At 45.2% G+C, this 16,169-nt stretch overlaps 1 protein-coding gene across 1 annotated transcript in view; it reads right to left on the bottom strand.

The window, feature by feature from the left end:
• Window positions 1–9,054, bottom strand: part of SLC16A10 (solute carrier family 16 member 10) — a 146,168-nt gene extending 137,114 nt beyond the window's left edge. The window contains exon 1 of the mRNA XM_067546603.1: window positions 8,337–9,054. Within this exon, the coding sequence (XP_067402704.1) occupies window positions 8,337–8,715 (379 nt within the window). The 5' untranslated portion in view covers window positions 8,716–9,054. The remainder of the gene's footprint in view (window positions 1–8,336) is intronic.
• Between the last annotated feature and the right edge of the window lie 7,115 nt (window positions 9,055–16,169).

The raw sequence follows: 16,169 nt of genomic DNA, 5'->3' as shown, positions 1-16,169 counted from the left end.
TGGAGGTGTTAACTGTGTTGTGAGGGCTTAACAGGAGTTGCAGGTACTGTACATGGCCCCTCATTTCAGAGTTTGCTATCAGGGTTCATAGGATCACTTTTTAGTGAGTTTGTACCAGGCAATGCATGTATTTGATTGTAAATGATCTAAACCATATAATTCAATGTAATGCATTAAGTAGCAATGTGAAACCCATTTACCTTTTATTACAGTTAAACCTTAATGATTTACTTATAAAAGATAAGGAAGTTCATGCACAAACTTTTCCCCCCTAAGTATGAGATAAGCAGTATTGTACAGTCATTATTTAGTGAGTCTGTGCAATTTTGAGTCTGAGCAGTTTTTAATTCTTTCTTCACTACACCACAAAAAAGTTTCAGGACTCCAGGGTGTTTTGAATATTCTGCTGATGTCAATATTTTATCCGGAGCTAAAGCACACCTCTATGGGACCATACAGGTGACCAAGCTGATCAGCAAATAACATGAAAAAGACTATTATCTGTGGAATGTGATCTATGTAAAGCAGCATATCAATACATATTAGCATAGATAGTGATTTACAACAGTGCTAAGGCACTGAAACTCTAACAGAGGCAGCTTGGTTGTGTGGTTGGAAACAGGATAACTCAAGAAAGCATTGAGTCAAAAATTCCCCATTTTTCCAGTTATTTGCTACAATATGTGAGGCCTGACAAGTTGCTAGTTCTCTCTCTGCTCCACTTTCCACACTCCAACTCAATTTGGAAAAATGGAGATAGTTATTAGGGCTCTTAGGCAGTACAGTAACACAAATAGTTGATAAATGCAAGGTAAGTTACATAGGAGGAAAACATTTTAACTACTCAAACAGCTTACAATGTTCTAAATTAGTTATCAACTCATAAAATAGATCTAGGGCTCATTGTAGACAGCTCAGTTAAGACCTCCGCTCAATGTGATAAAAAAAAGCAAACAAGATATTAGGATGCATAATGAATGCAATGGAGAAAAATATGCCATTAGCTAAGTAAATTATGTGACATCACATGGAATACTGTGAACAATACTGATCACCTCATATCTAAAAGAATATTGCAGAATTAGAGGACTCAGAAAATGTTAACAAGAATGATTATCTAACACTCCCTCTATTCTCATCTTCAAACTTTATCAGTGATGATTTTAAGTATTCTTGTGGGTCATAGATAAAAATGTTAAATAGCATAGAGCCAAGAACTGATCCCTGCAGGGCCCCACTGGAAACACACTCATTCAGTGATGATTCCCCATTTACAATGATATTTTGTGACATATCAGCCAGTTTTTAATTAATTTAATGTATGCCATGTTAGTTTTGTATCCTAATTTTTTTTTAAATCAAAATATCATGCGGTACCAAGTCAAACACCTGATAGAAGTCTAAATATATTAGATCACTGCTATTACCTTTCTCAACCAAAGTTGTAATCTCATCAAAAAAAATTTTAAGTTAGTTTGATAGGACTCATTTTCCATGAACCCATAGTGGTTGGTATTAACTATATTACCCCTTCTTTAGTGCTTTATTGAGTCCCATATCAGCCATTCCATTACCTTACCAGAGATCAATGTCAGACTGAGATTTTTATCTTATGTATTTAATAAATGGTTAAAAAGTTTTTATGGTGGTTGTTTGCATAAAGTTACACTAGCCTACTCTTGTTACAAACACTGAACCACAACATTATAACAGTGAAACAATGTTTCTAACACACTTAAATCCTTCCACAGAACACGCATCAGGGGGTATGGACTTCACAGAGGAGACTAAATAGTTAACATCTACTTTAGCAGTTTATGCTACTAAATGTAGTTTCCCACGTAAGCTTTGACCTCATGAAATAGGAGTACTTTTTTTTTTTTTAAATAATATTTTATGCATTTATAGTTTTGGTTGAAGGAGGTTACAGATTAGTGAAAAAGTGGTCTTTAAAAAGGAAAAAAAGATGCTTCTTGTACTATTAAGAGATAAATAAGGCCAAATCAATTTTAACATGTAGGCCAGTGACAATAACCAACTATATTCTGTTTTATGGGCTACTGAGGCATGAAATTCCATTCTTTCCTGTAAGCAGGACATGAGTGTTGGAAAGAGCTGGTGAACATGGTGCAGTTCAGTCAGAGCTTCTATTGTCCTGTATCACAGCACTGTGCCAAAGATACTGTCCATACTGAACAGGTACAGGGACCCATGAATGGGTTAACCAACCAAACTGCTTTTGATGTTGCACTCCCTTACAAGTCCACAGTGGAGCTCCTGCAGCCCCCTATTGCTGTATCACGATATATGGAGTCCATAATGGATTCTCAATTCTCCTGTCTAGGTCGGCCATGTCATTCAATAGATGGCTGAATTTTCATCCTTGAACTTAAATTCTGTCAGTCAGTCTCTTTTCACATCCCCCTGAAGGCTGAGGAATAGATCTTCTCTTGGCTCATTTCCTTGTCCTCTGATTTATCAAAACTGTCACTTGCACTCCCAAGTCCTTCAGTGGAACATGCCAGCATTTCCCAATTACACCCTTGTTGCAGAAGTGGTCTCTGAAAAGACGAAAAAGTAAAAGAATATTGGATTATTTATGACAGCCTTTGGAATACCAAGAAATGTAATAAAAATAATTTACTAGCAAATTTCAATGCTTTATTACAAGACATTCTATCCCATGATTCAAAATGGTAAAGAAGTCTCCAAAATTTCACATTAGCTCAAGGAGCAGGATTTGAGGGAGATGGAAAACTACATACAGAGCAGGGTTGGAATACATGCACACTACCAAGGAGCTAAACAAAGATTACTTGGGGGAGGAGGGTGGGAACAACTACATGATACAAGTTCCAACAGAGAAAGGGAGAGATCCATTCAAGGAAGCAGATGTACAGCTCACAAATCTGCAGACTAGTTACTTTCAATGAGTACTGCAGAGGACGTGATCCAGAGCTGGAGACACACAAATTTCTTTGTGAGCACAGGTGAGAGTTACCATTATCCTCTAATCTGTTTGACAAGATACTGCACTTGTTTAACCAAACATTTTTTTGAGATTAGTACAGATGGCTGGGGAAAAAGTTATCCGAAGATAAACAATTATCTTTACTGGATTGCTCCCCTGCATTTGCTGGCTGGGCATAGCTATGATTCTACCCAATTCCTGTGGTAAACAAACTCTTTTACTCTCATATATGTGCATGCCTTTGCTTCATATATTAAACAGAAAGGCAGAATTAAAACCATTTCAGTAAGATAAAAGCAGATAGCTGTATAGGTGCACTAGTCTGCCCTATTAGTCCAACATATACAATGTAATGCACATGCTCAGACCTTACGCAAAATTCATAGCCTCTTACAACATAATTCTCCTGCTTTGACATTTTCTATATTCTGGCATTTGACTTTTTAAAAAAAGATTTCCCGCCACTTGGTCACCATTCAAGACTGGTTAGATGGAATTCTTTGGTCAGCTACAGTGCACAGCTTGCCAGATATTTCCACCCTCACTTGGAACTAGGGCCCATGGAGTCAAAGGTGAAAGGGTGCTGCATAAGAGATTATTTTCAGAGGGAGCTGCAGAAATAGGTGGGTGTGAAAGAAGAAGGAACTGCTCCTTGCACTTGTGGCACTGAAGCCAAGTTTTAGTAGAGTGGAGACTTCCTGTCTTAATTAGATTCCAGAAAACTGTTCCCCTAACTTTCAAACCAACTCTAATCAGTGAAATAAAGTTACCTTTTGTAGATGTCTCCTTGTCTCCATGGTCATTGTCCTCTCCAGCCTCCAAGTCTCTGCTCTCATTCCAAAACCTCTTCAGATTATCGGGTAACTCTGGGCCCCAGTTCAGAGAGGGCAACAGAGATGGAGTTCTCCTTCCCATCCTGCTGGTCCCTCAACAGCCCATTTTCAAGTGTCTGGATGTTCTCCAACATTATCTCAGCCTTCATAGGTATTCAATTGTTTAGACACAAAGCCATACACCAGGATGTTACAGCTTACAGAGCCAGCCTAAGGCAGATATTTACAAGCACCTGGATCATTGTATAAGCATGCTACCAGCTGGCCTAAGGCAATGTTGTCTTCTGAGACATATTCTGAGGTGGACTTGTTAACACACAGCAGTCACAAAGAATACTGTTAATAAATAGTGCACATTAAGATCTAGAGTGTGTGCAGAATTATTTGTACAAATGAAGGGTTTCAGAAATCTTGCCCTTGGACCAGAAGATGGACAAGTTGAACTACATAAGCATTGCTTTCTTCACTGTGCATGGCAGTGGAAGGACTAATTATATCAGTGAAACTCTTGTGCCAGTGACTACTGAAGCTGCCAGTGCAGATTGACATGGTGGCAGATGTCACTGTTGCTGGTCTTTTCAGAGCAAGTATCCCACACCCATGCAGATAAACCATGTGTTTCAGATTCCAATAAATGGTTAGCATGTCAAATTTCACAAATGTAGACAAAACCTAGATGTGACTAAATAATTCACCTTGCAGCTCTCTCTGATGAATGTTAGCAAGGTACTAAATAGTGTTCTTTTATAATGCAACATGGACTGGTACCCTGCACTCCTTTGATTTATGTCAAGGAACAACCATCAGATAATTGCTTTTTGTCACTACATACCTGCAAAAGATCTGAACTAGAGACCAAGCATTAAAAGCCTCTATACCCCATTATTATTCCCCTTTTCCATTACACATGCAGATAATAAAGATAAGATACAGTTTCCAAGAATAAAATGATTTTAAAGGATGTTTTAAAAAATATTTGCATTTTTTAAACAGATTGATTTTATTTTTATTCTTAAAAGAAAATTCTACTTCTCTGCTGATGTTTATAAAGGATCTTTGCACAGAGGGAGGAAAATGACTGACTATACAGGGAAACAACAAAAGTGCTGTATGCAAAGCACTGCATACTTTAAAAAAAAAAAAACAAAGATTTTCACCAGTATCTTTCAATCATAGTAATACTGGGTATTACTTAAAAGTATATGAGGTACACAATTTTCAATCAGAAGTGTGAACTTTAACTTGATGTCCTTTTAAGAAAGGTTCTTGATCCCTATAAGCAGGGCCCATGTAATCTGTGGCACAATGGAACAAAATTCTGTAGATAAAACTCCTAAATTCTAGGGGTATGTTAATCTCTTCATCTTTTTACGTCCTCAAGCCTCATCTGATGCTGTAGTCTCAAGGCAGCCTAGCTGACCAGCCTGCACTTTTCACTCTTCCCACTCCCAGGTTGAAATGTGGACTTGAGCTCTTGCTCCTTGGCGCACACACCATCCAATCACCTCTGCCTGGTTCTATAAACAGTGAAGGTAGTATGCACTATAATCCATTTAATTCCCCTTGTGGGAAAAGGTGCAGAGCAAGAAGCAGCTGTTGGCATGCCGCAGCAGGGCAGGGAGATAAAACAAAATGTTGGGTGCCCAGCAGCAGCAAAAATGTTGTGGTATCTTGGAAAAATGCTACATTTCACAGCGACAGAATCAGAGTCTGTAAGGTTCCAAATAAAGTTATTTGGAATGTTCACATCTCTCAGAACCATTGCTTCAGGTTCTTTGCAGACTCAGGCAGTGGTTTACACGGTTCATATTCTTAAAGTTATCTTTACAACCATAAGGACTGGAAGTTCTCTTTTTTAAAAAAAAAGAGACTTGAAATTCTGGAGCATAATTCTGTGGTAAGGGCTGAATTCCATAGCAAATTCCAGAGTCACAGAATCCACAGGGACCTGCTCATAGGCTCAGCTTCTAAATGCTATCTTAGAATTAAAGTGACTCTAGATACAAGAGACTAAATAGATTAGATATTGTACTAATTTCCATGCTCTCTGAGCAAGTTTTTTTATTCTTTGGCTACCCTTTCCCGAGATGTCTTTTAAATGCAGCCCGCCTTTCCCGACCTCAATTCCCTTCTATAGCAATCTGAATGCTGCATCAGCAACGGTTAGTTTGTGCTGACTTCCTCTGAGGCCTGGTCTACACTTAAAAGTTAGGTCAATATAGCTATTTTGTCAGCAACTGAGGAGAAGAAAAAACCGCACATCCCTGACCAATCTAGTTATGCTGATCTAACTCCCAGTGTAGACACAGCTACGCTGAAGGAAGAATGCTTCCGTCGATATAGCATCGTTAAGAGAATTGGTGTTCCTACACCAACAGAAAAACCCCTTTCATCAGCATAGGCTATGTCTATCCTGCAATTAAAAGCCCGTGGGCTGGCCTGTGCCAGCTGACTTGGGCTCACGGGACTCAGGCTGTGGGGCTGTTTGGGTTTGGGCTGGAGCCCGGACTCTAGGACCCTGCAAAGTAGAAGGGTCCCAGAGCCCAGACTGCCACCCAAGCCCGAATGTCTACATCGCAATTAAACAGCCCCACAGCCTGAGCTCTTGGAGCCCGAGCCAGTTGTCACAGGCCATCAGCAGGTGTCTAATTGCAGTGTAGACATACCCTAGGGGTTATGCTAGTATATTCTCCATTATGTAATCATACCTTCGTATTCAGAACTCTTCCCACTCTCACACCCTATTACTCCTGGCCTTGTAGAAATAGGAGACTAGGCTTCAATGCTAAAAATTCACATTTCACTGCTGACACTTTTCTAATTGGACTTCACTACTCATTTCAGGCTATACTCATTTGCCTCAATTTCCTACTTCAGCACAAAGTTTTCTTGTTTTAAATGCTTAAGTCAGGATGAAAAAAGAAGGATAAATAAGCTTCTCTCTTCCTCCATCCCAGTTTTGGGCCTAATTAATCCTGAAGTCAAGCAAGCCAGACAACTGCCAATTCTTTCAGTCAGTGATCCATGTGGCCTCTCTACACAGCAAGAATATGCTGAAGGGCTTGCTCCTCAGTGGGACTCTTACTACATTAGCTAAAATTTATTTTAATAAGATACAGTAACAATAATAGTCACCAGTGATATCTCTTTTTAAATTACATTCCAAAAACAACTACAGATTTCATTACAATGGGAATAGAAAACTGCATGTGTTCAGCTTGTGATGTCATAACATTGGGATTCCTCAGGAAGAACCCCTAACACTCATTTGATGCATTTATTCTTGCAAGTACTTTTTAAAGTGCATATTCTATATAGGGTACTTCAGATTATTAACAGACTTTAGAAAGAATTTGATTGGGGGTAACCAGCATAGACATTTCTTTAGCGTTTACTAAAATTAAGTTTGTGTTCAGGATTTTAGGAATACACGTTGTATGACAGTAAGCCTTCATATAAAAATCCTGTGTACCTCAGAGTCCAGTATCAGGTATATGATTTGAATTTTTTTTTAAATTATTTGCAACTTCTGAGGCCTGGTCTACACACCTAAAATTTAGGTTGACATAGCTACGACACTCAGGGGTGTGAAAAATCCACACCTCCCAAGCACCATAGCTATGCCAACCCAACACCCCCAGTGTAGACATGGCTAGGTCAATGAAAGAATGTTTCTAACTATTTAACTACCATTGCTTGGGGAAGTGCTGTTCCTGCACTGATTAAAAGAAAACCTTCTACAACCCTCCCCCTCCCTCTCCCCCCACGCAGCTATAGTGCCTGTAGTGTAGATATGGCCTAAACCTATCCTCAAATATTTCAAATACTGTTATACTCTGTTCTGGATTCATTTATCATTTGGTTTAGCCACTGCTAAATCAACAAGGGTGAAGGAAATAATTATAACATTCACCTAAGCACAATTTTAAATAGGATTTTTTCCTAAAGCAAAATCTCCAATAAAGATAGAGACAGGTATTTAGATAGTGATACTACACCTTCCCACAGAATTTTTCTCCTTGCTCCCTCACACACACACAGACACCTCCCTCCCCCAAGACTCATTTATAGGGCAAGGACAGAAGTTACAATCTCTCTCCCTCTGAGGATGGAAGGTTTTGCTCTGTATTGTTTCAAGGGAAGAATATTTTTGGACATCCAAACTGTCCAAATTACACACCCCATATGTCTACAGTACTCAAGGTGTGTTGTTTGTACCAGCTAACATGTTATAAAATCCTAGTATAGACAGGGCAAGTTGCACTTTTACCTTATCCTGCCTACACCAGGCTTTTACAACATGTTTTTTAAAAAAATGAAAGACGAAAGAAGCTGCTTTTGTTTTTAAACCCTGTAGACAAGACATACGCACCCTCGGATCCTGAGTCTCACACCGACTGTCACGAAGAATCACATGCACTGGGACTGCCAGAAACGTCTCACACACACACACACAGGGGGGGGTTGGCATGTCGTGGTGGGGCGAGGCGGGGAGGGGAGGGGAGTGGCACGCGGGGTGCTTCCCGTCTCACCTGTCTTGAAGGACAGCTGCTTGTCTTCCTGCGAGCCGAACTCCTTCAGCATGGACACGAAGAGGACGCCGCACGAGTTCTGGATCCCGAACACCGCACCGTTGCACCACATGGCGGCCAGCATCACTATCCAGCCCCAGCCGCCCTCAGGGGGCTCGGCCTCCTGCGGCTGCCCCCCAGGGGGACCGGCCACCGCCAGCTGCAGGGAGGACCGGCCGCCTGGACACCACTCTCCGCTGTCCCGCCTCGGCTCCCGGGCCGCCGCCGCCCCCGCCTGGTCGCCCTGCTGCTGCCAGGGCGCCGGGCAGGGCAGGGGGGGAGCGGAAGGGTCGGGAGCGTCTCCAACTCCCTGCGGCTCCAGCGCCTCACTGAGCGTCATCCCCGCGGGCTCCCTCGGTCGCGCGGAGCCGGGGCGAGGGGCAGGGGGACAGGAGCCCGCCCCCTCCCCAAGCGCAGGCGGCTGCGGCGGCGGTTTCTCGCCCGCTGCCTGACACGGGGGCTGCTGCGCTACTGCTAGCCCGGCAGCGCGCCTAGCCTCCCTACGCGGAGAGCCCCGCGCAGCCCGGCGGGCAGCCCCTGACTCTGCAGCCCCGGCCGGGGGTACGAAGCCTCTCCCCGCCCTGTCTCTCCTCTCACCCCGCGCACACACGCCGGCCCCGAGCGAGATGAACGCGGCGCCCCTTCGCCAGCCACGCTAGGCTATTTTAAAGGGGCACCGCTCGGGTGCGCGGGGGGGGGGAAGGAGGGAAGGGTCTGACAGCAGGATATTCCCCCCCCACCCCCACCGCGGCTCCGATTGGCTGGGGAGTAGGACGAGGCCACACCCCCTCACGGGGCGGGGCCGCTGCGTGTCACATCACAGGCTCCGGCAGCGGCTGTCCCCTGCTGAGTGGCCGGGGCAAGAGCAGGCGCGCGAGGGTGAGGGTGGGGGGGGGAGTTGAGAGTTAACGGCCGCAACTGGCGCGCACAGCAGAAGCCCAGAGAGGCCCGCCCCTCCCCCCGCCAGTCCCGCGAGCGCGCGAGCGAGGAGGAGAGGCTGGTGGACTCCCCCCCGCCCCAGGCTCGGAGAGGGAAATCAGGCCGTGAGTTTCCCCTGGGGAAATCCTGCTGTGTCCGCCGCAGGGCCGGGAAAAGTCACGGCCGGCTTAACGCTGAACCAACCCCTCCCCTCCGAAAACCGCTCACTCAGGAAGTGGCGCCGCGGCTGCCTGTGTGACCAGGCACGTGCTTCGCTCGGGTCTCCCCCCTCCGCCTCCTTCTCGTCCTTAACGACGGGTTATACAGCAGGGCAGCCTTGCCTCGGCCCGCCGTGCTGCTTCCCATCCTCCCTCTGCCCTCCCCGCCCGGCCTGGCCTCCCAGATTCCCGCCTCCTCCGCGGGACGGGCGGCAAGGGAGGCAGCCTCTTCGTATTTACTCTCCCCCTCCCCAGGGCTGGCCGGGCTGCGGTTCCTCACTAGCGCCCCCGCTGTCAGCCACGCTGCAGGCGCTGCCACGCTGGGTGCAATACCACCTGCTGCCTGCCGGCCCACGAGGAACTCCAGTAACCGCTCGCACTGTTTCACCCCCCCGCTTTGGCAGCTGCTGCGACTTCCCTGACCTACGGTGACAGCTGGCTTCGGTCCCTGGACTCGGGCTGGCCGCTGCAAGGCCATCTACCCCTGCTCTTATGTAAAGCGTTGGGACACTTCACGGGCGGCGCGTGACATTTCTCCTGCCTGCAAACGTGTCACTGTTTCCTACCCAGGGAATCTTCCCAACGCCCCCCCCCCCCCCGTCCCTCACCCGCCTTCCTCCCATGGAGGGGTGGGAGAGAAACGAGTAGAAGCCTGCACCTCACAAGGAGCCAGTGTGGAGGGGGTCAGGAGAGCTAGGGAGTCCTGGGCTGGAGTTTGGGCTGGAGAGGATGTGAAGTTGCTTAGAGGGGGTTGATGGATTGAACCTGGGGAGTGTTTCTTCTGGGAGGTTAAGAGAACACAGAGCCACTTCCCTCACTTAAGCCCTATCCCCTTCTGTTTCTCTCCAATACCTTCTGCTGCCAGTTCTGCTCCCCACACTTCTGTCTAGGGCAGGTTAATGCTTAAATCACTGCATTGGTGCAGAAGATGCTCTCCTGTCGCCGTAGTAAATCCACCTCCATGAGAGGTGGTAGCTGTGTCAACTGGAGAAGCTCTCCTGCCAACATAGCACTGTGTACAGCTGGCTTAGGTTGGTATAACTAGTCACTCAGGGATGGGGATTTCACACACCTATGAGCAACATGGTTAAACCAATTTAAGTCTATAGTATAGTCTTTATCTTCCATCATCTGCCACATCTGCTTAACCCAGTCTCTCCCCCGCTTCTTCTGGCCTTGGACCTCCTCTCACTAACCTCCGTTCACTAATCTCCCTTGCTGGTTGGAGCAGCTGGCTGCACATCCCTCTGTTAATAGCTGAATAAAGAGCTGCTAATGGAAGCCATTTGCAGTGCACAATAAATTTTATCGGTCTTACAACACTCAAGAACTATTGTATGTACAGTATTCTTGAGCACCAACTACTAGCATCTAAACTATTCACGTATCGACAGATAATGAGCATTCCTGCAGCAGCCTGCGGCTCCTCTTTTCAACTGCTGCATGCTGGCTTGGATTCAGCAGGGGGAGCCTCACCAATGGAGGAAAAGGCATTTTGCTGCCTGCAGTTCCTCTGTCACAGTGGCCCCTGATCGCCCACAGAAAAAACTGCTGAAAATTCTATAGCAGGACATTTGAGGGGGTCTGGCGAGACATGACTAGGCTGCTAAATGAATAGTTTAATGCAAGGTGTGAGATAATTGGCATGCCTGAAGCCCTCTCAGGAGGCCTAGCAGCAAGTAGGGTGCTGCCAGCAAAGGGGGCAAGTGCAGACCAGGGTATAGAGGCTTCTCTGGTGGTAATTCAAATTAGCCCCTTCAAGACAGATTATAGGGTACCCTTCAATATATCCAGCTTCATCCATCCTGTCTGTGTCTGCTACCTCTGCTCCTTGTTCTTTAGCAAAAACATGAGTGAGAGGAAGAGAAGTGACTCTAAGCTACGGGAGGTTTGGTGAGAGTAAGTGGGGTCCAGGTATGAAGGAAGGGTTTTAAACATGAATTTGGAAAGAGGTATCAGGAGATTTTGGACTCTAAAGGCAGGGGATTCAGGTGGAAGAGAAAGGTTTCTGATCCTGGGAAGTGATTTTCCCAACCTCGAGACTGAGTCGAAGCAGGAAGGGTTCTGAGCCTGTAGGGGGTTATCTGGTCAAAAGCAAGAGGTTTTGAGGGGGTTTTGATCCAAAAGAGGTAAGGTTGGGTTGGCAGGGTTTTGTGTGAATGGAGGGAATTGAGGTAGTAGGGATAAATCAAGGTATGTGGGTATGAAGAAAATAGAGAAGTGACTGAGAAAGAACAATAAAGAAATCCTAGAAAGGTAGGCACTATTTTCTCCCAACCTGTCCTTTACAGTAAAATGTCCTAATTTTTCCATTTTGAAAAGGATGAGAATGGTTGACCAGGAAGAGTGCTTTTCTTCATCACCTCATCCCCCACCAAACCCTATGGACACTGAGAGTAGACATCATGAGAGCCACACTTATGTCCTGGTTTTTAAAATTTGAAAATCTGAACAATATGTAGCAGAAAGGGTAGGGACAAATTTCAGGTTTCTACTGAAAAAAACTACTGCAGGCTTAAAGCTGTTCAAGATAATTCATAACAATTCTTTTCATAATACAAAAGGGACATCCACATTAAGTCTTTGTATACAAGCTGTTGAACAACTTCCCTTCTTAAAAAAAATTCACTCAGGCATAACATAACTTGGCTCTGAATAGATGAGGCAGGGACAAGTAGGGCATTTTGAAATCCTCTTTTTGGATCAAATTATATCTCCATTTCCCCCATTTATTTGAATTCAGTTTTGGGTTGCACAGGATTGAGGACAGAATTCTAGATTGGTCTATAACTGGTTGATTATATATGCTCAGGTGAATTCTACAAAGCATTTAAACATAGGGGTAGTCAGATTGTCCATGTAATTTAAGTGTTTTGCTGAACTGGGGCTATGAACTGCATTGTCTGTGTTCAGTTTAGTTTGGGGCAAGGACCATCATAACACATTCTTCTATTTTTGGACAGTGCTCAAATAAAATAATTCCTTTTCCAAGCTTTCTTCACATGAATATCCAATATGTTTGTCTGATTACATTTTGGTGTTTCATTTTTCTGTTCCCTTAAACACTGTCATTGGTTACACCCATATTTTTTTCTAAAAATAAATTATGAATATTTTCCATACTATGCCTTCTAAAACCATTTTCTTTGGCTAGTTATTTTAATATTAATATTTTCTAAGTGATTAGATATTGTTGCTCCTCCTATTAGTATCAAATAACTTGCTTTCACTTCCTCACTATATTATGGCGATTTGATATATTTGATTTTCCAAAAGCAAGATTCAGTTAACTAATAAAGAGCTGCTAAATTTAATAGTGTAGCATCTGTATTTTAGAAGACTATGTATTCTAAAGACAAGCTTAATCATCGAGTTTCTAAAAATATACCTTTCTAATGATTTGTTTTGTTCAACCCTGCAATCCTCTTTATACCTGATTAGCCTGCTGCTATTTGTCTTATTCTTAAATACGGTATAATTTATATTGTCAGAAGTTAGAATATACAAGCCCTTCCTTAAAATCTGACACAAAGTCATTCTAGAATTAGGAATTTGATCTATGTGGCAACTTTATTACTGTGCTACTATCAAATAACTAAGTCATCTTCCTTCCAAGTCTTGGTATCTCAGCTTTTTCTCTCTAGTCCCAAGTTGGTGAAAGGTGGTCCTCTCTTTCCTCTTCTAGAACTACAGTATTCTCAGTTACCAACTTCAGCTGCAAATTTAATTTGCAGGCTGAGTTTTGACAGGTTTGATCCCATCCACCTCAGCCCTAGTCAGGGTCTCAAAGATACACTAGCAGGCCCAACCAGGACTTTTGAGGGTGCACCCAAGGATGGTGTATCGGTCACTGTCTCTGATCCAATCCCCCTTTTATTTTTGGACTGTCTATACAGCTTCAGCCCAGCATGGGCATCCATAACATCAGAGTGTTGGGTCCTGAGTACAGTGACTGTTGGATATACCCTTCAGTTTCTATCCACCTCTCCCTCCCCATCCCCGTCCCTCTCAGGGACCCTTCTCACGAGCAACTCTTCATCCAGGAGGTGCAGTCCCTCCTCTGTATGGGGGCTGTGGAGGAGATTCCTCAAGGCTTGAGAGGGACTCACAAATTGCAGGACAGGAAGGGACCTGGAGAGGTCATCTAGTCCAGTCCCATGCACTTATTACAGGATCCAGAATTATCTAGACCATCCCTGACAGGAAGTTTGTCCTGATGTCTAACCTAAATCTGCCTTGCTGCCCGTTCATGGGACTAGAAGGGAGAAGAGATACTTGCTGTTTGGAAGAACTCCAGGGTCAAGGGGATTGTCAGACCACTAGTACCGCGGCCACTTCGAGGAGCAAGCAAAGGGTCCTGCACTGGACTCAATGCCCTAGGTGGAGTAGATGGTGCCATCACTGATTCAAGGGAAGAAGAGTGGCCCGACATAGGTATCCCTGTCCTGGCCTCTCCCCACTTGTCTCTCTTCTGCACCGGCGAGCTTCCTCTCTTGGTGTGCTGGTTTTTATGCTTCTTCCTCGGCACCAGAGATGGTGAGCGATGCAGGGAAGAGCCGGTGCCGGAGGAGTGCTCCACATGGATGCCAAAGTGCTTGGCGCCGATTTGGAGCAGCTCATCTCCGAGACTGGTCTGAGGGCTGCCTCCATGGGAATAGCCTTCAGCTGAATGTCCCTATCCTTTTTAGTGCAAGGTCTGAAGTCCCTGCAGATCTGGCACTTATCTTTAACATGAGTTTCCCCCAGGCACTAATTAGAGGTTCTCAAACTTTTTTTCTGGGACCCCCTTTGAAAATATTTCAGGCTGTAACAACTCCCTCCCCCCAGAAAAGACATGACTCCCTGTATCTGGGAGATTGACGGCGAGGGAGAGCGAAACCCTCTGTGAGGAGCGGAGCCCGGGAAGACAACCCAATCTGACTAGAAAGGCAGGGCAGGAAGTACAAAAGGCAGGCCTTCCAACTCAGTAAGGGGAAGGTGGCTGAGGGAGAAGGATATCTCTTGCTTGGGGCCGGGCTCATGGCATTACCTGGAGGAGAGGCAGCCTGAGCTGTCAACTGCCTGGGGCTCTGAGGACCTGAAGGAGCTACCTGAACCTGGAGAGCCTGAGGAGACCCCTGCGACCTGGAGGAGCTACCTGAGTTGCCAGCCCCCTGTGAGCCAAAGGAGACCCCAGGACCCTGTGATCTAGAGGAGCTGCCCTCCACAGATGGCTCTGAAGAGTTCCCGGACCTGCCATCGAGTGATGAGGCTGAAGGATTCTGGAATTTCCCTCGGGCAGAGTATCCCAAGGAAACGGGAAGCGACTTGAGGGACCAGGTCCTCTAGGGAAAGGGGAGAAAGAAGAAGCCCAGGGGAGCCAGACATCCGTCTGGCTGTGTTATGGCTTGTAGCTGAGTCAGTGCGTTTTGGCTGGAGCTCTGCTGATGGGACAACCCGTCACTGCTGGGGCCCTGGGCTGGGATGCAGTGGAGTCAGGTTAGCCTGTGTCCTCCTCCCCCCTTCCTACCCTGACCTAGGGGTGATCACCTGCTAAGGGCCAGAGCCTGTTCTCTGCTGCCTGCCCCGCCCTGCCTAAGGGCTGGGCTTTGGGCTGTTGCCTTGCCTGTCTGGTCTAGAGACTGCTTCCCTGCTGCCTGCCCCGCACTGCCTAAGGGCCAGGGCCTTGGACTATTTACTCATCCTCCTGAGGGCTAGAAACTACTTCCCCATTTGCTTGGTCTGCCCTGCCAAAGGGCTGGGGCCTGGAACTGGGGCTCGCCCTACTAAGGGCTAGAGACTGACCCCTTTTGTTAGGACTCCCCACAGGGCGCAGGTGCCGGGAGATGTGGTCTCCCTCAGAGGTTGATAGCGAGGGAGGGCTGCCAGCCCTGCCCACAAGAGGGGACCGTTACACTCTCCCATGCCATGCAACTTTTAACAGCATGCGCAAGAGCTGACAGCTCATGACCTCCAGTTTGAGAATCCTGTAGGTCACTCACTGATGTTGGTTTGCCGCAAGAGGCACAGCTTGTCAAGTCAGCCAGTGCAACCCTTGTTTAGGTCTGTGAGTTTTGGTACTTTGCCCAGCTGACCTTTCACACTTCAATGAGTCTAAAGCAAGGAGCTACTAACACTCATCGCTTAGGTTGATACTACCTGACAAATCAGCAATAAATTAATAGACAATCAGCAGTGTTGTTCTATGGCTTATTGGGAATATCTAATTTCTCTCTAAAATTAAACCAACTTTATTTTAATTGTGTATTAGTTCCTCCTTTGTCATTTTGCAAGTTGGTTCTATTGTAAATTGAAATCAAGGGCTATGCAGACATTAGTGGGCTCATTTCACTAGATAAAATTTGCAGCAGCAGCAGCACTTTTACTTAGTGGATGAACATGAGTGCATATCTAAATGAGACAATCCAAATATTAAAACTGCTAATAGTCTTCCATGTGGAAAATGTGCTAGCATCTACAAAATCTGTCTAATATCTAGTTTGTATTTGTTAAATACTAAAAATACTTTTGGAAAAACACAAGCAATTATTTTAAAAAGTTAATGATAGTAAATATATCAACCAACACCTCAAGGTTTTGCACAGACACAACAATAATATCTAATTTAAATATATGTATTCCAAACTTGTGTATGTAATATATAGTCTTGATGTTGGTA

The sequence above is a fragment of the Emydura macquarii genome, unplaced genomic scaffold (assembly GCF_026122565.2).
Source record: "Emydura macquarii macquarii isolate MOO-44397 ecotype Brisbane River unplaced genomic scaffold, CSIRO-AGI_Emac_v2 contig_1146, whole genome shotgun sequence".
NCBI lineage: Eukaryota > Metazoa > Chordata > Testudines > Chelidae > Emydura > Emydura macquarii.
Note: the sequence above shows the minus strand (reverse complement) of the source record. Positions and strands in the feature narration are given on the sequence as shown.